Below are 22666 nucleotides of genomic sequence, written 5' to 3' on the forward strand. Positions count from 1 at the left end.
TGTTGTGCATGTCACACGTCTATCTCAGAAGCTCATATTCTATTACATTGAGATGTTGCATAATACACACTAACTCTAAATGCATTTGCTTCTTCAGGGTACCATGTTAGATGGTGATTTAAAAGGAATAGAATTAAAATGTGAAATTAATTTCTTTATAAACAGTAATTAGTCATTACTCAGGAATGTGTGTGTGTGTGTGTGTACTGAAAGTAAAGGGATCCAAATCAAGTAATTTCTGAATAAAATATTTGAAAAATTACTATTAAAAAGTAATCTGGCTGGGAAAAGCCAGTGCTGCACAGTATTTGGACATAAGCAAATATAAGCAGGAAGAGGCAGTTGCTAAGAGACGGTGATTGAGTGACTTAAACAGAGGCTGCTTGTGAAATCAGAAACCCGTGGTCAGGGTCATAAGCCCATGAATCTACTCCAGAAATGCTTCTGAAAGACCAATACAAGACATTTATGTGGCGCAGCAAGTCCAAGAATTTCTCACACTTTACAATGTAATATATCACAACACTCAGATCAGGTTCAGAATTTGCCATTGAGGTATTTGTCAGATTGAATTTGTCACACACACTCTTAGACAATAGGAAGAAGCCCAAACATAGAAACCCAACTTGCTAGAAGATTCAAATGCATATGAGTAGAAGATTTCGTCTATATACACGGTTTTCCTTCAAAATGACTCACAATGTACTTGGAGACTTATGGCGTTTCCTAGTAACTTCCTTGAGTGACTCTAATACTGTTCATGTATTTTCCTCATATTCCAGGAAAAGGTTTGGTTCCTAGTGCCTGAGCCCCCTCCACGTGTAAACTGTTAAGAGTACCTTCACTATTCCTTCTTCAAAACCAGATAGCCAACAGTAAAAACTTCATGTGGAGAGTACAGAAAGAAAATATATATATATATGGGCTACCAAGCAAGCTGCTTCCCACATCTGTGGCAAGGCCCATTCAATAGAATCAAAATATTTCCTGAGTGTCAAAGGCAACTTTGAAACATGCAAAATCTCTTTTAAAAATCCCCTGGGAGCTATGTATTATGGAGCATGTCTGTAATCCCAGCATTCAGGAATTGGATCAGGAGTTTAAAATCATCCCCAGCCACATAGTGAGTTTGAGGCCAGCGGAGAATACATAAGACCCTGTCTAAACACAAACGTGTGTGTGTGTGTGTCACACACACACATACAGAGAGAGAGAGAAAAAGAGAGAGGGGGGAGAAGGAGAGGGAAAGGGAGAGGGAGAGAGAGAACGATATTTTCCACTGATCTTTATATAACTCACTTAACATTTCCAGATTGAATAACCCTCACTTATTCTGTTGAGGTTTGGTTTTCTGTTGAGGTAATCATGGGTTTGTTTTTGAAGCTGGAAGTCCAGGGATGAAGGAACCCTGGGAACCAGCCAGTAGGAGGCGCTCCTCTCCACGTTCCGTCTTCACCATGCACTGACACTCTTCTACTTGCATCACCATCTTGACCACGGGGGTTGGGCTGGTGCAGTTCAGCCTCAAGTGCACGGTGGTGAATTTGGTGGGCGAGCAGTGGGAGCAGAAGCTGTGGGCATCTGCCCCTTCTCCAGGAAAACGAATGGAACTGCATTTGCCAAAGCAAAGGTTGTTCTGGACAACGACTTTTTGACAGTCTTCATGGGCAATGGTCTGAAAGGCAAATGGATTAGGGTCATCTAGAGGCATTTCAGACCACTCAGGGCACAGACAGATGATTTAGAATAAAGTGCTCTAAACTCTCCACTTGGGGACGAATTTTGTGATAGCTAAGAGATGATGTTCGTTAGGGACAAGGCCACCACAACAAAACTTCCTTTTTACTGAGTTACTGATCAGTTAACCTCTTAAAAGCCTTAAGTTAACATGAAAAACCTCCCACTAAAAACAGCATACTTTAAAAAAATCTAATTCTAATCTAAAGTATCTCATTTAATTGGATATAACCAAATGGAGTCAAGAAGCCATAACGGCAGCTTTCTTATTTAACCACCACATCTTATCTTTCTGTTACCCATAGTGCATTGCGCACAGCAGCTTCTCAATAAATACTGGTCCGTTAATCAGCAAAGACCAGACAGCAGGAGTTGAATTCTGTCCTATTTCACTTGAGCTGTGCAGCGTTCATCACTTTAAGTGGCAGAATCGTGATGCATACGCCTATATTACGCCACCTTTGCCACCTTCTCAGAACCCCATACACCCAGTTTTATGTGACTCAAACTCAAAATATGACTCAAACTCCTTAATTTTAATCTAATTAGCAATAGAATTAAAAAGTAAGAATTTCAAAGGAAACTTGATTGCCTGAGTCTTAGGAGCAATTTTCTAATTGCACATGGTCCAGCAAAGCAGATATTACGTGATGACTGGCCCGTCATTGCTACACAGGCAATTGCCTTAGAATACTGCCTGCTTAATTGGGCAGTGTTACTAGACTGTAAAATTTTAGTCTCTCCTGCACTGTTTCTGGTTCTGTTTCTTCTTGACGCAGTTTCTCTATTTTATTTTAGCATTTGGAAAGTAGGTGTTGTCAGGAAGGAAAGAGAGGCAGAATGTTCCTCTGTCTTAATTGTGCAGAGCCAATCGCTATAAATTAGCCAGCACACGTTAGCACTCAGGATAAGGAAAGACCCGATTTCATATTAAGATACTTTTTAAAAACCAATGAGAAACATAACTTCCACTCTAAAGTATGGTTCGCCGTCACAATGCCAAGAAATGATAGTGAGAACCTCAACATAGTGTTCCTGCAGGAACATTCTAAGCATCAAATAGTTTTAGCAACAATTAAAGAAAGCTCTCCTGAACCTGTAAAGTAATAAGCTGAGTATCAGAGATGCATGCTGGGGTATCCCGGGAGATGTCCAACCTAGCCCCCCTCACCTCCAGTTGGCTTTGCTTGCTTTCCTACCTATCCTCATGAGTATGGAGAAAAGCTGCAGGGTAGTTCTGGCAATTGCTCTAAATTCCCAGTTTCCAAACTGAGGACTTAGCCTTGCTTTTCTATATGGATGATACCCACCAAATATATGCAAATTTAACAATGTTCTGTGCCTTCAATACGGGGACTACCGATACTGAGCATGCTACCATGCTAGCATGAAGCATTTCCATCATGCCAAGAAACACTGGAGACGTGAAAAATAAATGAGGGAAATGTGCTTACATTTGGCCACGTCCCACAGTGAATACCCAGGGACTGAATCTGGAACTAGACAAGGCCGGGGCTCTCGCCAGACTCTTCCCATTTTGCCGTTTGTCCTAGCTGTCCAGCTGTCCTCCCTGTCTGGCAAACTGGTGGTTTTCCCTCTAAAATGCATACCTGGTTGAAGGGCACAGTCCTGCAGGTCTCCCAGTGTACTTCGTGGCTTTTGATGGGTAGGATGACTCCCTGGAACGCAGGGCCCTTTCTGAACATGAACCGATGCCAGAACCTCTTGGCTTCCTCCTGCAGAGGTGATCTCTCCACTTTCCTCCCATCTGCTGGTTGAGTCACGGCCTGCATCCCCGATGAGACATGATCGCTTTCCACATCCCTTGGGGGATAAAGTTCAGTCTCAGGTTTCTTCCAGAATCTTCCAAGCCTGGACAGCATCTTCCCTCTCTGCCTCTGGCCTTCCCCAGCCAGGCTGGTGCCCATGAGGTGTGGCACGGCCACAAACAAATCCGGCTTGTCTTCTGCCTCCTCGTGGTTGGCCACATGGAGATCTCTGCGACCCCTTTCTAGGAGCGGAAAGGATAAAGAGCCCTGACTCTGGCAGCCATCCACACATAGGTCTGCCTTCCCCAGAGGCAAGAGAACAAGTAACTGAAATAAGAGGAGATGCATGCTTCCTGGTTCCCAGAGACTGAGGTTAGATTCACAGATGGACGGGCCTAAAAGAGAGGCTCCCTCTGCAAGGCTACAGTCGGGGCATCACATATATGCTACCTGCCTGGTAGCATGGGGAGGCAGGTGGTCAGCAGGTGGGCAAAGCAAACACATTAAGTGTTTGCCCACATTATGTAGTGCTAATGATGTCCTGCCTTCACTTTGGCTCTGTGTGTTTAAGCCCCCAGTGAAAGCCCGAGACCCAGGGGGTAATTAGCTGGTGGTTTAGCTGTTGTCTGAGATTTAGGAGTGGCTGTACTGGCAAAAACAACGTGCTTTTTGTCTGAACTCTTCATGACTGACAGAGTCAGCTCACATTTGCTGCACATCTGCACTGAGCTGGGGTAGAATAGACACGAAATAGGAGGGGGGGAGAGAGAGAGAGAGAGAGAGAGAGAGAGAGAGAGAGAGAGAGAGAGAGAGAGAGAGATAAAGATGTCTGCCACAGCACAGTGGTCAGGAAANAGCTCACATTTGCTGCACATCTGCACTGAGCTGGCAGAGAAAGACAGAGAGAGAGACAGAGAGAGACAGAAAAGAGACAAAGAGAGAGAGAGAGAGAGAGAGAGAGAGAGAGAGAGAGCTAAAGATGTCTGCCACAGCACAGTGGTCAGGAAAGCACATTAGCTTTGTTGGACAGGAGCCTTCTATGCCTTCTCTTGTATCCACATGTGGATTGAAGCTGTTGGTCACAGCTGCCTTAAGGGAACACATTTTGCTTATCCATACAGGGAGACTCACAACTCTAGAGTTAATCCTTTCACATTAGGAAACAAACACTGAGTGCCAAATTTCACAACTGGCCAGAGATCAGTAAACTCTTCCAATTGTTTACAAATTTCTCCACAGGATCCCAAGTGACCTACGCTGACATCTCATCAATCAAGGAGGATAATGGGCCCCTCAAACCGCTTTGTCACTATTATTATTTTCTTTAACTTTGAGGCTTGAGAATGGGGAATACAAACCAGGCCTGATAGATTTGGGGGTGAAGCTGCACCAGTGTGTGTGTGTGGGGGGGGGGGGGGGGTAGGGGTCCTTACCTGACTGAATCCACATCTTCTGCCTTAGTTCCAAGGAACTGGTGATCAAATTCAATAAAGATCAGATTTAATAAACACAAGCCTTCAGGGATGAGGGGAGAAAATGGCAATTGAAATTAGCCAAGGGTACAAGAAACCTATCAATAAAGAGAAACCTTGGAGTTCAGGTTTGTCCACCCAAAATGGCCTCCCAATGGGAAACACAACACAGTTGCTTATCTTTCTTCCCCCTTTAATTTAGTCGCCACATTCCTTTCTTTTGCTGGCAGAGATAACATGCGTGGAATCCTCTTTTGTTTAGTATGCAGATTTCTCCCCACAAGTTCCCCACTGTGAGGTCTTTCCAGGCATTTGTGTTCTTGCTTGGCCTTGCTGAGTTCTCTGAGACAAAGCCTTGCTTGAGTTATTTTATAAACTGTGTTTAAGTGGATTATCATTTTACTAAAATTCTAAAAGATATAAGTTTTACTTGTTTCAGAGGTCCATGGTGACAGGCTGCTGACCCACACCACCAGGACATTGGCATTCATCACTTATTTTAAATAGTCTCTTTAAAACCTTACCCAATACTTGAATGTCTTGGTTGCCCTCAGCAGCCCAATGCAATCTGCTCTCCAGAGCAGCCATTAAGTCTCCTGGTAATAAATACGGTGTGAAAGCCAACTAGGATACATTTCCTGGTGGCTTAAATCCCGTGGCTGTCAGTCAGGGTCTAGCATGTCCCAACTAAACATTAATCCAGGGATTCTACCTGGGGTCTCCGCTTACCTGGTTCTGGAATTACTGGCTATTGGATATAGTTGGAACAATTTCTGTTGAACAGACATTTATAGAAGACTTACACTGTAGATGAAATATCAGGATCAATACTGGAAAATGACTAAAATGATTAAAATCTGCTGCCTGCCTTAAGTAGGTTAGATACCCAGGGGCACGGGCTCTCTAATTTTATTACCTATGGGGATGTCAGTCACTCATTTTTAAATTTTCTTTTGGTCTTAACTTCCCATCTTCTGGGCCCAAATTTTGGTTCTTATAAATGCCCATTACAAATCACTCCTAAAGAATTTCCTTTTTTTTTTTTTTTGCTATCCTGCCAATTCCTGTTGCTCAAATGTGCAAATATCCTGACTGACAAGAAGCCTCTTGGGAGAAGCATGAAATAAAAGGCGGTTTCCAGATCACCACTTCACAACTCAGGAGAAGGCAGCTCCCCTTTCTCGGTGATGTATACTCTGATCAGTTCTAAAGCTCTGGGTGTGACATGCTGCCTTAAGCACATAAATGAATATTGTGTTGCTTGTAAAGGAAAAGAGTGGCCTCTGTCTTCAGTTGACATAGGCATCTCTCCTGTCCATTTGGATAGGTCAACCGTAGGCAGGTCTGAAGGAGACTTCCAAACACGGCAGGAATCTGTCGCGCGTGGTGTGCTCCCTACCAGTCATCACAAGGAAACAAGCCCGAGCCAAGGAGAGGGCACCCATGAGGCTAAATCCACTTCCTGGGCCCAAGTAAGGGAGAGACAGCAGCTGGGCTCAGATCACGCAGGTCATCTGCCACGCATGCGTGGCATGCTCTGCTTCGCACGTCCTCTGTAACCCTAGAGACCTTTATGAAGATACTTAAGTGAAAATTTCCCTTAAGCCAATGGCATTTCTACAGAAAGACAGCCATGAAAGTTTAAAAAAAAAAAAAGCGTGAGGGGAGATTGGAGAGTGCTGTCTGACAGCAGAGGTAAGTCCTTTTCTCAAAGCAACAAAAGGTGAGAGGCACTGTTGAGACAGGAATAGGTATATGACCTAAACAGGAAAACTGAGAAACAAAAAGGGAAGTTCAGGATAATAGTTTTGTGTGAGAAATCTCCTAGGGTACAGGCCACCCCCTCACATGTTTTTTAATATTTTTCCTCAAAGCATAGGATAGCAGTAGTACTATAGGAGGAACTAAGTTTTAAAATGCAACGTAAGGCAGAGTCTCTTTTAGTCTTTCATTTCCTTTCTGTTTGATATTTAGTTTAGTATGGTGTCTGTGTCTGTGTGTGTGTGTGTGTGTGTGTGTGTGTGTGTGTGTGTGTGTGTGTGTCCTCAACATGTGGGGTTGAGGACAGCCTATGGAAGTCCATTCTCTTGTACCACGTTGGTTCTGGAATGAAACTCAGGTCATGCGGCTTATCTATCCATCTATCCATCCTTTCTTCCTTCCTTCCTTACTTCCTTTCTTGTCTCTTAGTTTTCAAACAACAAGGAGAAAGGTAGGGCAAGTGGTTTCCCTTCAAACCATTTCCTCAGTGGTTTAGTTTAGTAAGTTATTTAGAATCTAGAACTATTTCTAACATCACTCCTGGACTTTTTTATGGAAAGCGTACATGCAGAAGCACTCTCTTCCCCAATTCTGCTCCATCCCCTGAACTCACTCACTCATTCAGTCATACAATGTATCTGTGAGTGCCAACACTTAGAATGGTAGGGACTAATGATCTGGATGTCCTTGTCCATGGCTAGTAGATGTCGTAATGTAGCAAAAAGTATTACTTATTCAAAATATAAGAAAACTTTAAGCAGACCCCATTCTTATGCTAATCAACCTCTAAGAACTGTTCCCAAACTCCAGAACACATTAAGTTGCACACAGTTTCCCTTCATTTTATCCAGTAAGTATTCACCGAGCACAAGCACATACGGTAGACATTGCAATGCACAAGTCCCCTTTCTTTTTGAGTAGGTCGGAAGTAACCAGATTCAAATAATACAAAGAAGTCCCACAGTAACACGTGATCCTTCTCCTGGTCCCTTCTCCCTCATAGACGGCCTGTTCTTACCGTGATTGATCTGAGCTACCTGGGCTTGTGCATAGTATACTCTTGGGCACTGGATGTCTCCAGTCTTCACCAAGGACAATAATGCCCCTTGGCTTGTCATTCTGTGTCCACAGGAATGGATTCTGACCAAGCTATTCTGATATCATGTCATCGGTATCACACGAATGTCTATTCAACCCTGTGGGCATCAACTGGCAGCAGGCTGCTCTCGTAACTTAAAGTTTTGAGATTCTCATAGCTTTTTACCCTCTCCCTGATGCTCAAATCTTCCTGTCGTCTACTTGGGACCCACTTCAAAAAACAAAAAATGAATTAAATACTGAGAGTTTGGGAAGGCAGAGATGGTCCTCAAAGAAAGGAGGAGGTTATAAAGAAGTCGAGGCCGGACTGCAGTGGCCTCCTCTTCCTTTGGCCTCCTCACCCACAGTTTTCTGACCCCTGTTGCACCCAAGAGCTGCAGCCTTCTGAACTGTCACATGTGTGTTTCACAATCACACGTGACATGTTATCATCATATACCACAGGTCTAACCAAAGCATGCTTATGTGCACATTTGTCTAGCATCGGTCCCTACTCTGGATTTTAGAGTCACAAAAAGATTGAACGGATGGTTTTTATTACCATCTCAGGATGTAAGTTGGTTCCTTTCACGCTGTGAATGCTCAGAAGCACTGATTTAGTGAGTGGGTGAGGTCACTAACTTGTATCTATGAAGCTTCTGGTCCCCACTCCCTTCCCTGTCCAGCTTGGGTTCCATGGCTCATAACGTTAGAGCTCTGTACTGTTCTCTATTCCGTGCCCTTTACAAGTTCAAACTGGTTCTGTACAAAACATTGTTCTTTCCCTCTACTCAGCACTCAGTCTTATTACTCTAGTCATCTCTTATTTTCCATATAAACTTAAACTCCAATTATCTCAGCCCATTGATTGCTCCTGGCCTGCCCTCATTATCACCAACTACCCTACCCCTTCTTATACAGAGAAAGACAAAAGCCGTCGGATGAGAGTTCCTCACATGTGACCTCAAACCCTACCAGCTCATCTTTCCTTCCCTGCTCTCCCCTCAGAATTGCATTCTCTCCTCATTTCATTGAATAGCTCCATAGCTTTCCTGGTCACCTCCATTAGCATTTTCATAATGTTTGACATTATGAAATGCCTCAAACTCTTTCAAAATGTCTCTAGAATCCATAAAAGCTTTAATGTTCTGCCCTCCGGTGCTCTCTCTTGCATTCACAACTGAGTGATGGGATTGTTTGTACAAACCCAGCCTCTAAGTTCTTATCTGCTCAATTTTCCTGGAAAAGGTCCTAAGTAGACTAGGGGGAGAGATGAGCATCAGGGTGAAAAGCTATGAGAATCTCAAAGCTTTAAGTTACAAGAGCAGCCTGCTGCCAGTCTTAAGAAAGATGTTCTCTACACAGCCCATGTAGAGCTCCATCTCTTAGTGTTGGGGCTAGGTCCTTCTTTATTCAGTCTCTTCATGACTGTAGATCTGGGCTTAACTAAGAGCCATGTGTATCTTCTTAGCCACAGAGACATAACTATTCGGGGTCAGGACTACCATCCCTGGAGTCTGCAAGGTTCACCGCACCAAGTCCAGGCATTTGATTGAACACATTTTTCTGTTTCATTTCTTTTCCTGGCCCAAGCTCTACAGTTAGCTTTGTGAATGTCTGCTTCAGCCTCCCAAATCTAACAGCAGTGTGCCTGGAAACTCCTGACACGAGACTGCCCGTGCTTTACTTTCTGAGAGGGGCCTCTGTCCTAGAGGACTTATATTTAATACTCATGCTCAGACTCTATTTTAAAATCAAATTTCCATTAAATCTGGAAGGATTCAGAATAAACCATTCCTTATTTTCCAAGCTGGCTGCATCTCAGAGTAGGTATCTGAACTTTGTCATACTGCCACAGTTTATAGACAACTCTCTGGGGAGGGATTTTGACACTCCTAAAGAAAGGGGACTCAGGCAGGAGGATGACGTGCCTGCCAGGTAACACTAGGCAGCTTGTCAGCTTCTGTGCTCCAGTTGGAAGATGGAGGTGGTGTATCACCAACAGAGAGTGCAGGGGGCATCTGTCTGAAAACCGTTCCCCTCATGGCTGCCTTACCAGTTTCTGCTTATACAGTGCAGGCAGCTTGGGGGAGCCATATTGTCCCTATAAGCTCATAACACATGGACAAATGATTAAAAACACATGGAAACCAGTTCCACAGCGAAGCTGTAATTCAGATGGGACGGAAAATCAACTTGCAAAGCTTTCAGCTGACTCAGGGCCAAGTGTAGGACAGAATGCAAGAGGAGTTGCCAAAAGAAAGGAAAGTTGTGTGTGTGTATGTGGGGAGGGGGGTGCAAATCACGGATCAGAAATGGAAAACAATGGCGCCTTGTATTGACAGTCCTTCTCTGAGGCTGTCCAAGAGCAGGCACCGAGTCGACTCTTTGAAAATATTAAAACCTTCATTTCATGAAAGCTTTTGGACAGATTTATATTTTCTACCCTCTATAAATAAAAGTTGGCTTTACTATCTTGGCAACACCTATGCAGAAACATAATCTTAAGTATCTTTAACGTAAATATTAAAATATTACACATAATATTACCTCTAGGTGTGGGAATTAAGTAACAAGATGGCAGGAGACAAACACTGTGTGTGTGTGTGTGTGTGTGTGTGTGTGTGTGTGTGTGTGTTAAAAACATTGACAATAAAATGGAAAAACAGAGCAAACCTGGCTCTGTTTATGCTCGTTGCCTGAGCCTGGGCCCAGGCTGATCATAAATGCAGGCAGGCTAAGACACCTTTACATAAATTTCAGCTTCACTTAATGCAAAGTCCTAAGAAGGCTTATTGTATCTGGTCACCTGGATTCTGCTGACCTGGATTCTGCTGGGTAGGAAAGCAATGGGGGGAGGCATTTAACTGGGAGGCTTTCCCTACTGGGACTTACTGTTAATCAGCTTCTCAGCTTCTGCCCTGAGTGGTGTCCTCACTCCCGAGTAGGCCTGATCACTCTTCTTTCCATGGGTAGCCCCATCGAGTTCATTATAAATTTGATGCATGATCCATAACCACATCCTTCTTGGTTCGTGCAGCAAATGTGTGCCTAGATGCTGAATGTCAAAGGAAACTTCAATAATGTGGCTCCAGAAGCCATTCTTAGGAAGTCACTCGCTCTCACCCAACTTCAGCCCATTAGCACAGCAAACACTCTACTCTGTCAGATGAGATAGCATGCCTTCATTTAGTTCTTATTAGAATGGAATTTGCACATCACAGTTCTTGTCTGAAAGCAAGGCATCCTGGGACTTCAAAGAGGGCTTTCGTAGTCATCTGGATGTCTCCTAAAAACAGTTCCACGTTGAACACAAATGCCTTAACATATGAGAAAGTTACCACTTGCAATATAGAACCTTAAAACGCCAGTTCTCACCCCCCCTTCTCCCTCCCCGCTGCAGTTAGTCAGTGGTGTGATTCTGAGAATAATTATGCTAAATGAAAGAGAATGGCAAAAATAGTAGAGTGCATATGCAGTCCATTTATAGAAAATTCTAGAAGTTACAAGCCAATCTATAGTGACAGAAAGTTGATCAGGCATTACCTTAAGATAGGAGAAGCAAACTGGAAAGATCAGGAAACTTTTGAGAGAGGTGGATGTAGTGTGTGTGTGTGTGTGTGTGTGTGTGTGTGCACGCGCGCGCGTGAGCGCTCTAACTGCATGTACATCTGCATGCCCAAAGAGGACATCAGATCACATTGTGGTTGTGAGCCACCATGTGGTTCCTGGGAAATGAACTCAGGACCTCTGGAAGAGCAGCAGCCAATGCTCTTAGCCATCTCTCCAGTCCTGTATTTACTATCTAAATTATAAGCAATGATATAAGCATATTATGCCAAAAGATACCTGCTAAATATAAGTTTATCATTTGTCAATTATAAGAAGTGTCAATAAAGTTTCTTAAAGAGAGGAAAAAGTAACTGCAGGTGTGGTGGCACATGCCTGTAATCCTGGCACATGAGAGGTGGAAACGGGCCTATCAAGAGTTCAAGGACATCCTCGGGTACACAAGGAATTCTGAGTCATCTTGGGCTACATAAGATCCTTTCTTAAAATACACACACACACACACACAGACAGAGACAGAGATAGAGAGGGAGAGGGAGAGACAAAAAGGGAGAGGAGAAAAGATTCCCTCATAAGCATAGACAAAAAGTTCTAAAAGAAAACAACAAAACACTCTCTGACCAATTCAAACCAACAGCAAATGCAAACGAACAACACATCTCAACCAAGACATCGCCAAGAGAATGAAAGGACAAGCCAAGCACTGGAAGAAAACATTTTATTATGCAGAGTAAAACTCAAGGAAAAAAAGAGTGTTTTTTAAATGGTGCAGGGATTTGAACAGGTATTTCCCTAAAGAAGATCTATAGATGGCAAACATACACACATGAAGATATAATAATACTAAGACCATTAGTCACCAGGCAAACATGAATTCACCTCACAGTGTGGTAGAACTACCAGCTTCGTGGGAGCAGACCTCCACAGTAAGCGCCTGGCAGGGCTGAAGTCCTGGGACGCTTCTGGTGGAAGTAGAAAATGCTGTGACCACTTTGGAAAACAGTTTTGTGGTTTCTTAGAAGCAGACACTACACAACAATGATCCAGCCATTGTACTTCTAGGTATTTGTATAATGGAAGAGATCGCATTATACCCGTCCAGGGACTAACACATGAATGCTCACGGCAGTTTTATTTGTAACAGCCCCAACTATAAACTCCATGTCCCCTACATGTCCACTGTTGTGTGAACAAGTAAACGAGCCATGTGGGCATCTTTATGAGCTTTTGAGGTAACACAGATTAGAGAATTTCGAGATATGCCTTCAAACGTTCCAGCGGTAACAGGATTTCTTCCTGTTGTCTGTGTGTTTTATGGAGTTTTAGGAGTCTGTGCTTCACGGTATCCTGTCATTCTGTTTAGATGGTTGTGTTTATCCTACTGAACTATTCCCGATAGTCCCCATTATTGTATGAATAGCTGTAATACACTAAGAACACCTTAGGGCTGCTACTGCCTCATTCCTGGGATTAGTAATCTGTGTCTTTTCTTTCTGATCTGTCTGGCTAGACTTTACAGAACTTTAGTTTCAAAGCACTGTTTTGGCTTCACTGATATCACCTACTGTTGGCTACCATTCTTCATTGTTTTGCTTATAGTGCTGGGGATGGAGCCCTAGACCTTTCGCACCCCAGAGAAGCCCTCTATCCTGGAGCCTTTGGACTTGTGAACCACGGTTTTATCACATAGCACAGGTTAGTCTTGAACTTGGACTCTTCTGCCTCTGAGCACCACTGCTCCTGACATTCCTTGGTGTTCTGGTGTGACATTTGTCACCTCCTTACTTCCACCTCCTCCTCATCTACTTTTCTTCTTTTGAGACAAGGCCTCACTATGGAGTCCTTGCTGCCCTGGAACTTGCTATGTAGATTAGGCTGACTTTGAACTCACAGATTCAACTGCCTCCTGAGACCCAAGGTGAAAGGCAAGAGTGTGCCACCACACCTGGCTATTTCTTATGAAGGTAGGAGCGGGTTGTTGGGTGAAGATCTATGTATTTTAATATAAGTCCTTACTATTATAAACTTCCCCTAAACACTGCCTTAATGGCATCCCACAAATGTTGATATACTTTCAATTTTATCCAGATCAAAATACTTATGAATTTCATTTTGAAAACTTTATCCATAACATACACATTAAAGAAGTATACAGTGCAGTGGGTAAACACTCAGAGAATCTTCCAGAAACATCTTTGTCACTGATTGCTAATTTAATTCCACTATATCTAGGGGAGATATTCTGCCGGGCTGGAAAAAATACAGACATTTTATGTTTGAGCCCTAAGACTTTGCCTTAGTAAATGTTTCACAAGCCCTTAAAGATAAACTGCAATACTTCTGGATACTTCCAGAAATCTCTTACACCTTTACAGCAGGGAGATTCCGCACCTTGGTTGACTTCCTCACTGCTCCTTCTATTGACTTAAAAGAAAGGGTATTGATATGTCTGACTGTGAAAACAGATCTATCAGCTTTTGCTTTGCATGCTTCTAAACTTTGTTTCCAAACGCATGGATGCTTCGGACCACAAGGCTGTGTTACTGATCCATCCCTTAGCATTCTAAACTAATCTTCATTATCCTTGGCAATATTCTTTGCTCTAAAATTTATGCTGGCTGACATTCATGTAGCCACTCCAGCTTTGACTGGGTGTAAGGTGGCGGATCTCTTTCAACTCCTCTACTTGACATGGATTTGCGTATTTATATTAAAAGTATGTTTCTTATAAGCAGCATGTAGTTCAGTCTTAACGTGATTTTTCTATACATCGAGTTGAGCCAGACTGCCCTTTGAAGGCCATAATGCAGGTGGAGAGAAGGAAGGGAAAGGTGGACCAAGGCGGCAGTCCCTGGAAAGCGTTGCCGGTTACACCATGAGGCCAGTAATGGAAGTGTTGGTTGATCTTTATTCCTTTCTGTCTTAAGATAAACGGAACTTTATTACCTCTCGGAGTATAGGGCCTATAAAAGCTGTTCAAAATGAACAGTTCTGCGTAAGTTATGAGGATAGTATATTCATTTCCTGAACGATCCTACTCTAAAGGCTTGTAAAATTAATTTCATGAAAATCGCGGTGTTCTGGACGTTACTGACATCCAGACGCACTCTGCTGCTAGTGGCCGTTCTTTGCCATGATTGATGGGGAGGAAGGAGAAGAAGACCAGTCAGGCCCCATGTTGCCAATTTAAAACTATGTCAAATTGAGCATCCCTTGTCCGTGAACCAACGATACAAACAAGCAAACAAAATCTGGGTGAGCATCAGGCATAGAAGGGAAGGTGTATCTGAGTAAGCCAGATAAACGCACAGCAGAGCCAACAGCCCATGTCCAGCTTTTAGAAATGAATTTTATCTGGAGACTTTGAATAGCACTTCTCAGTTTGAAATTCATCAACATAAAGTATTCTCTTTGGGGCTGGGGATATAGGTCAGTGGCAGAATGTTTATTTAATACGTGCTGGTTTTAATTTCCAGCACCTCAACAAATTATAAACTCAAGTATTCACTGCAGTCGTTTTTAGTGTATTCACTGGATGGTGTAATCATCACCAGAACCTAATCCCAGAGTATTTTCAGCTCCTCAAAAGGAAATTCAATCCCTCTGGCCAGTCAGTTTCAAGCCCTCTATTTCTCAACATCTTGAAAACTTCGGGTCCACTTTGGATTTATAAATTTGCCTAGTCTCAGCATTTCATATAAACAGGATCATACAACATATGGTTTAGGGTGTGTCTTTCATAAATTTTATAACACTATTCAAAAATATTGTGCTAGAATACAATGAAGCCACCTGAATATTACTATTGAAAGAGATTTAGCCTACCATTTGTGTATATGTTTGTGAATAGAGGCCAGTGTGTGTATGTGTGTGTGTGTATTTGTGGTGTATGGCCATAGAAGCTGTTATGCATGTGGGGGCGTGGTGCGGTGAGTACATAATTGCCAGAGTTGAATTTTCACTTGGAGCTGATCTTATCCTTTAGAATAGGTTGGTGAGAGTGCCCTAGGGACATCCCAGTTACCATCCCCCACCCCAGCTCTGGGATTACAAGCACAAACCCCAACATGAGCTTGTTACATGAGTGCTGGTGAAGAGCATGCATGTTCTTAGCATGTTCTAGATAAACATAGCACACATGTTACTCATTGAACTATGTCCCCACCCTGCTGACATCATTTCTCAGATGTCAGTCCTGATGCTGCTTTCTTCACCCTGTAGATCAGAGGAAGAAATTTTTACTTCAGAGGCCCTCAGTGCTCTCCTCTGTAAAACGGGAGTAATGGATAAGATTATGTCAACGATCTCTCTTTAATTTCTGTTGCTCCAGGAATCTATGGTAGAGACACAAACTTTTTATTGTTTAGGGAGAAAAGCTAGAACAAATGAACTAAATTAAGAAAAAAATCTTCATCCCCATCTCCTTCGTGGAGGCATGGATTCAGAAATACTGGGATTATTTATACCTGGCCTTTATGGTAAGCTTCAGGAGTGGAGACCCATTCCTTAATCTGGAGAGAGTACTACAGCAATGAGCCTGAGCAGTTAGCCTGAGTGTGCAGCTCTCCTAGCCTGGAAAGAGGTGACATAGCCACCAAGCTCCACAGCAATGTCCTCTCTGGTCCAAAGCTCCAGGCCAACTGGGCAATGGTGGTGTACACCTTTAATCCCAGCTCTCTGGAAGCAGAGGGAGGTGGATTTCTGAATTCAAGGCCAACCTGGTCTACAGAGTGAGTTCCAGGACAGCCAGGGCTACACAGAGAAACCCTGTTAAGGGTTTTCAAGACATTGAAAAGCAAAAACAAATAAAAAAAAGCTCTCCAGGTTTTAAAGCTTTTGGAAATCTGCATCTATGCTTTGTGCTTCTTGTTTTTTACTCTGTCCCGTGTCTCTAGATTTTTAAGACAACGCCCAGTGTCTGCTGCATATTCAATACCGCTGAGCAAATACTGTATGAATGCATGGAAGCTAATAACTAATAGCTAGTGTAACCAAAAAAAAAGCCTGCTTAAGATAAAAACCAATGGTGGCACATGCCTTTAATCACAGTACTTTGGAGACAGGAGGACCATGACATCTCAAGGAGAGTCTCAGCTACACAGTGAAAGACTGTCTTAAAAAAGCAAAGTGACATAAATTAAACAATACCAGTGAGGCCCCATGAAAAATGTAAAAGACGACAAACTAAAGGAACAGTGTCTGAGAATTAGACATGTTTATTTTATTGGCTTTGACACAACATTAGCTATACTACAGTTAATATGCTACTTCCTTACAGAAATTAGTCAGCACCAGTTGATGATTTAAATTACATAGAACCACAGTGTTCATTAGAATACATGCATATTTGGGTTGTATTAAAAATAAACTAAACTAGAAATACAAATAAAGGTTGCTCAGTTTCTTTGTATCACTCCAGGGAAGGGGAGGAAATGATTGGCGCCAGCTTTTAAGATTTATCTTCAGTAAACATATACTATGTATTCTTTAAGGATCAACTATCAGAACAAAATTTAAACGTTCTATACCATTGAGCTTCATATATGTCCTTGCACGTAAGAAGTTCCTGAGTGGGCATTCAAGTTAGAGGGGGAAGGGCAATAGTCAGCCCTCTGCTGTATGTCCTTCTTGGCTACTGGCATCTCCAGCCTTGCCTCCTCAACCCTGACAGCCATGTCCAGCAGCTAAGCGTGCCTGACCTTGTGTGTTCTGCCAATCACTTAGACCTGATTTCACATTTTGGTAAAGCTTTCATGATCAAGAAAATTTCAAAATGGTCTTTTCCTAATTGGAAGAGACTAATTGGGTCTCTTCCCAAACCATTCCCTATACTAACTAACTACTTGCTAAATTACGGCCACGCCATTTTCAGTGCAGGAAAGTGTAATAAAATAGCCACGCCGCCCAGGTTGAGCACAGTTGGATTTCCAGCTTTAACGGTGCACACAGCTTTAGAATGAATTCCTCAGTATCTGGACTGGAGAACTCCACCCTCTTTCCTGCACTCCGAATCCCAACTTTGCACAGTGTAGAAGCCAGTAGGTTACAAGGAGCTTGGCTGGAGCTGGAGTGGAGGAAAGATTTGACCTGTTTGGGTTAAACACTAAAGGTTCCTTATGTTCCGCAGGCCTTTGCACTTACTGTCTACAGACTTCTCCAAACCTCCAAGCTAAGAGCACCCGGTTCTGCAATTACATCTGGATTTCAGCAAGAGACAGAATGTCTGAGTCTTATCCTAACCTTAGGTAAAAATTTCTATGAACCGAAACTTTGATAAATGAGCAGAAATGAAGCAAGCCTGTCATGTTTTATATCCAGAAACTGGAACGACTTTCTTAAGCCATTTTTAGTGTCTATAACACTCGAGATATTATTATTCTATTTAAAAAGTCTGCCCTAAAGCTCTAGTCTACTTGAACACCTCATTTAATTCTAAAGTTACACTGGTGCTCATATGACAGGTTATATTTGGCACAGCTGTATTTTTTAGAGATTATGAAAAGAAAAATTTTAATAAACATTTCAAAAAGGACGTTCTGACTTCCTATAATTAACCCTGGGCTCCAGAAGGGAGTGTTGGGAGAAGCACAGCATGCTTGATTGCTACAAAAATGTTTCACTCAACTGAGTTTATAAATTAATAAGGTACCCTCTATTGGAGAATCTAATGAGAAGAGAATCTCTGCAAATATTACAGATTTAAAGGCTCAAAGTCACATCAAAATCCTTTCCAAGAGTGAGGTCTGGCATTTCAAAAGGTCTGTTTCCAGTATTATTTTTCTTTGGTCATCAGAACAGTTCATGAAGGTACTTTCAATGGAGTGGCACTTTTCCTCTGTATGTCAACCATACTCATATACACTCCTTATTCCACATATCCTTTAAAAATACTTGTCAACATAGTAAACAGAGATGAAGATATTGCTACTTCAAAGTTCATATGACCTTGGAAGGTGTGAAAACCCAATATTTAGTCAAGGAATGGCACAATGCCATAATTGTATTGGAATGTAACATGTCTCACGAGTGGAATGGTTTGATCTCAATAGTAGAGGCAGAGCCCTGCCTGCCTGAATCTGAGCTCTCCAATAGAGGCAGGCCTCTGACCCTACCTCACTAAACCTATATAGTTGAGCATCCTCCTGAAAGACTCTTCCATTCAAAACAGAGCCCCTTTGTCTACACATAGCCTCTGGTTTTAAGTTCACATTTAAAGGGCCTAAGGAAATAAACCAACCTTTGACATTCAACCTTGGTTTAATGGATCTACAGAACTATATCCACTCAAACTCTGGGGCAGAAGCACCTGCAATTCTGACCTTTCTAGGTGGGCTCATTTGAGGTCTACAGACAAAAGCATTTAAGGTCCATGGATATTTGTACTGCCTGAGAGTAGGCATAGGAAAGAGTCTGAATCTTCTAGAAGAAGCAAATATTTTAGCCTATAATACTGTAGTCATTTATCTAGAAAAATATTGAGATACGGAAGTTGTATCTCATCTTGAAAGGCACATTCATACAGTCATCTCCCTGGGACTGTTGATTTAGCTTCCAGGTTTACTTGACAGACTCACAAAGACATGCCCAGCCAGCCACAACAATGCATCTCCACTGGGCAATACACATAGATTTTGTAAATAGATAAGTGAGAAATGCCAGGTTATGTTCAGAGTTTCCGTGAGCACACAAAATTGTGAGCCTTGCCTTTGCTACAGTTCTTTGTCTGCCATTGTCCTCTTTTCTGAACCAAAGCACAGTTCTTTCCAGGTTTCGGGTGCAGAGGGGCCCCTCTCCTCCAGTTGGTAAAAGCAACAGGTTCACCTCCGATCCACTCCCAGCGGCCAGTCCGAACTTGGTTCTTCAATCCTAGTGTGAGCCAAGAGAACATGCCAGATATTTTGATCACATTTAAACTCAGGCACCATGGCTCTCCTATTTCTTTCTTCCTGCTATTTCTCTCAGAGCTAGTATGAAGTTGATTTCTTTATACCAGCTAGGCAAATGCTCTACTACTGGGCTAGAGTCCCTCCTCTGCTGTGTTCCTTTTTGTTTTTTCGGGTATGGTCTCACTAAATTCCCCAGTTAGTCTTGAACACATTGACCTCCTACCTCAAACCTCCAAATAGTTGTAATTACAGGTGCGAACCACCAGACCAGCCTTGGTCTACGGTACTAAGCAGAGTTTTAAGTGAAAATGAGTTCCTGTTCTTGAACCAAGAAGATTTGAGGACAAAATATGACACAATTTGGAGTATTAGACTTTGGAGCCAAGAAGCATCTGCCCTCTTTGGGTAGGTTACTCAACCTTTCTGAGTTTTAGTTTTTACATCTAAAGAATGGGCATAAAAATAGTATATATAGATTTGTTGAAGATTAACAATGATAGCTTATGTAATACTCTTCCCATAGGCAAAGAACTGTAGGCAACTAAGGAACACTGAGAGTGGGAGAGATAGTCTTTCATGGAAGAGCCCCCCAACTGGTTCTTCAATACCAACTAGTCCTATAACCAACTAGTTATAACCTGAATTCATATATATATACAAGTAACAATGTATGGGCTGAACAGGTTGTATTTATGTACCCAAGAATATACATACATATGTATATGTACATATTTATAATAATATATACAATTAAAGAAAGAGAGGGGGGCTGGTGAGATGGCTCAGTGGGTAAGAGCACCCGACTGCTCTTCCGAAGGTCCAGAGTTCAAATCCCAGCAACCACATGGTGGCTCACAACCATCCGCAACTAGATCTGGCGCCCTCTTCTGGAGTGTCTGAAGACAGCTACAGTGTACTTACATATAATAAATAAATCTTTAAAAAAAAAAAAAAAGAAAGAGAGGGCATGACTTTGAGAATGAGCAAGTGGGAAACAGGGAATGTTATGCAGTGGTTCTCAACACTCCTAATTCTGCTACTCCATAATACAATTTCTCATGCCGTGGTGACCTCCAAGCACAAAATTATTTTGTTATTATTTCATAACTGTAATTCTGCTACTGTTATGAATTAAAATGTAAACATCTGTGTTTTCCAATGTTCCTGTGAAAGGGTTATTCAACCCCAAAAGAGGTTGCAACTCACAGGTTGAGAACCACTGTGTTAGAGGGAAGAAAGGGATGGGGGGGGGAATTATGTAATTATATTTGAATATAAGATTTAAAAAACCTCTTTTAAGATATTTTGGTGTTTACTTAATGGATGATATTTTTCAATGTATGATTATTTTATGTATATAGGTATGTTATTTTTATGTGTATAAGTATTTTTGCCTACATGAAGGTCTGTGTATCATGTATGTGTAGGGCCAGAAGTGGCCAGAAGAAGGCATGAGATTCTCTGGAATGAGAGTTACAGATGGTTGTGAGCTGCCACATGGGCTCTATGAACCGAACCTAGGTTGTCTGTAAGGACAGTGGTGGTCTTGACCAGTTGGGTCACCTCTCTAGCTATTATTATCATCTCTGTCACCTACCCACAAAGCTTCTACCACAGGAAAACAGACATTTTGTCACCCATTATTATTCCTTGTTCCCGTACTTTAAACACTTTCATTTTCATATCCAGAAGTAGCTGATGACATATCATTTCTTGTCAGGAGCTTAACATGTTTCAGTCTGCTACAATGCCAATAAAACTCAGCCTTTTTTTTTTTCTCGTTGCTGCTCTACGCCCACTGGCAATTTCTGAAAATTAGACTCAAATGTTGTAAGTATCTGTAACATTTGCTTAAAGAAGCGCTCCCCTACTTCTCATAATAGAGTTTCTAAAAAGAAAAACGTGCGGGAGAACTCCTCTCTGTGATCACAGAGTAGTCTGACATCTTGTCACTCAGATTTAACTGTGACAACCATTCTAGCCACCAGCATGCTGCCTTCCTCCACTGCCATTTCAGTCTGAAACACCCTGACCTGCACTGGGCTATTTCCATGGATTATTGATCAGATCACATGTGATCTTTTGTGAACACAAAGCCTTAGAATCATTATGGACATAAAGGAAAATTATGCTCCAGACTAACTCAATACTCCTAGACCATGTCTGGACTTAAAGACCCAATGAAGTTTACAAAAAAAAAAAAAATAATAATAATTGAGAACCAAAGACTGGCTTTGTAATTGTTACCCCAAATACAGGGTCTCTCAAAGGCAGCAGTGGAAACATTAACTCAGATATGCCTTGAGAATTCTGTCTCAGAAGTAACTTGTAAAGATTGTTATAACTGTCAAAATTAGAGAAAATATTAAAAATTTGAAAAATCAAGGAATAAAATTCAAAGTACCTGTATTGTTGGTTAGAGACAAATAATTTCCAACTTTAGCATGTAATTCTATAATCTATCTCTCCAACTTGCACGTAAATTTTTTTATTCCAAATTATTCCATGCTTTATATGGCTATGAATTCTTCCTTTTCACTTAGTGCCTGGTCACAAATGTATACTGCCTTCCTGAAATGGCAGTGGAGGAAAGCAGTATGCTTATTAATTCTATGACATATAATTGTTTAGTTAATATATACACAAGACATTTTGTTACAGCTTTACTAGATAATTTACGAATAAATAATAACTTTGCCTTTACATAGGCATGTTGTAATCTAATTTGCTCTATAGCTATTTCTAAATATTTGAATTTTAGAAATGTCATGTGTTGAATTTTTATGTCAGTCTTTCCAGATACCTATGTCTTCGAAATAAATGTCTAAATGAAAGTACCCTGCCAAAAAGCCAAAAAATGGTCCTTTTTCCCCCTCAGGCTGCTAGGGATTGAAGCCAGGGTCTTGCACTTGCACAGTATATGCCCTGTTACTGATAAATACTCTACGACTTAGGATGGCTCTAACTGACTGACTGTCTAACTGTTACATGTTACCATAAGTTACAATCACTTGGTCAACGGAAGGGAGTGGTGGGCATCGGCTCCTTTGCTGCTTGTGAGCCTGCTTCCTGCTCAAAAGAGTGCAAATACTTACCTATCCAGAAGGGCTTTCTTCCACTCATCGCCCATAGCCACTGCATATGCCTTCTGGAGAGTACGGTCACAAGGTCACCCTGGTGCCTGCACATACACAAATGAAAACAGGAGTCTCAGTGACATGGTGGTTACATTGCTGCTCACATGATGTGCATAATGGAAATACAAAGAAAACTAGTAAATATGTAGAAAGAGCTTTTCTGTTGGTGGGATTGCAAGCTTGTACAACCACTCTGGAAATCAGCCTGGCAGTTCCTCAAAAAATTGGACATAGTACTACCAAAGGATCCCGCAATA

At 42.0% G+C, this 22666-nt stretch overlaps 2 protein-coding genes across 2 annotated transcripts in view; both read right to left on the reverse strand.

The window, feature by feature from the left end:
• Positions 1 to 532: 532 nt before the first annotated feature.
• Positions 533 to 3916, reverse strand: Cer1 (cerberus 1, DAN family BMP antagonist). Its single transcript, XM_021161590.1, has 2 exons — positions 3348 to 3916; positions 533 to 1675 (listed from the first exon to the last, which is right to left on the reverse strand). Exons 1-2 carry the CDS (start codon positions 3852 to 3854, stop codon positions 1364 to 1366), a joined length of 819 nt encoding a protein of 272 aa, XP_021017249.1. The 5' UTR covers positions 3855 to 3916; the 3' UTR covers positions 533 to 1363.
• Positions 3917 to 16578: 12662 nt separating this feature from the next.
• The window catches only part of Frem1 (FRAS1 related extracellular matrix 1), a 150134-nt gene continuing 144046 nt past the window's right edge, over positions 16579 to 22666 (reverse strand). The window contains exons 36-37 of the mRNA XM_021160224.2: positions 22368 to 22453; positions 16579 to 19252 (exon numbers count right to left, since the gene is read on the reverse strand). Coding sequence (XP_021015883.1) covers positions 19053 to 19252; positions 22368 to 22453 — 286 coding nt within the window. The 3' untranslated portion in view covers positions 16579 to 19052. The remainder of the gene's footprint in view (positions 19253 to 22367; positions 22454 to 22666) is intronic.

The sequence above is a fragment of the Mus caroli genome, chromosome 4, assembly GCF_900094665.2.
Source record: "Mus caroli chromosome 4, CAROLI_EIJ_v1.1, whole genome shotgun sequence".
Taxonomy (NCBI): Eukaryota; Metazoa; Chordata; class Mammalia; order Rodentia; family Muridae; genus Mus; species Mus caroli.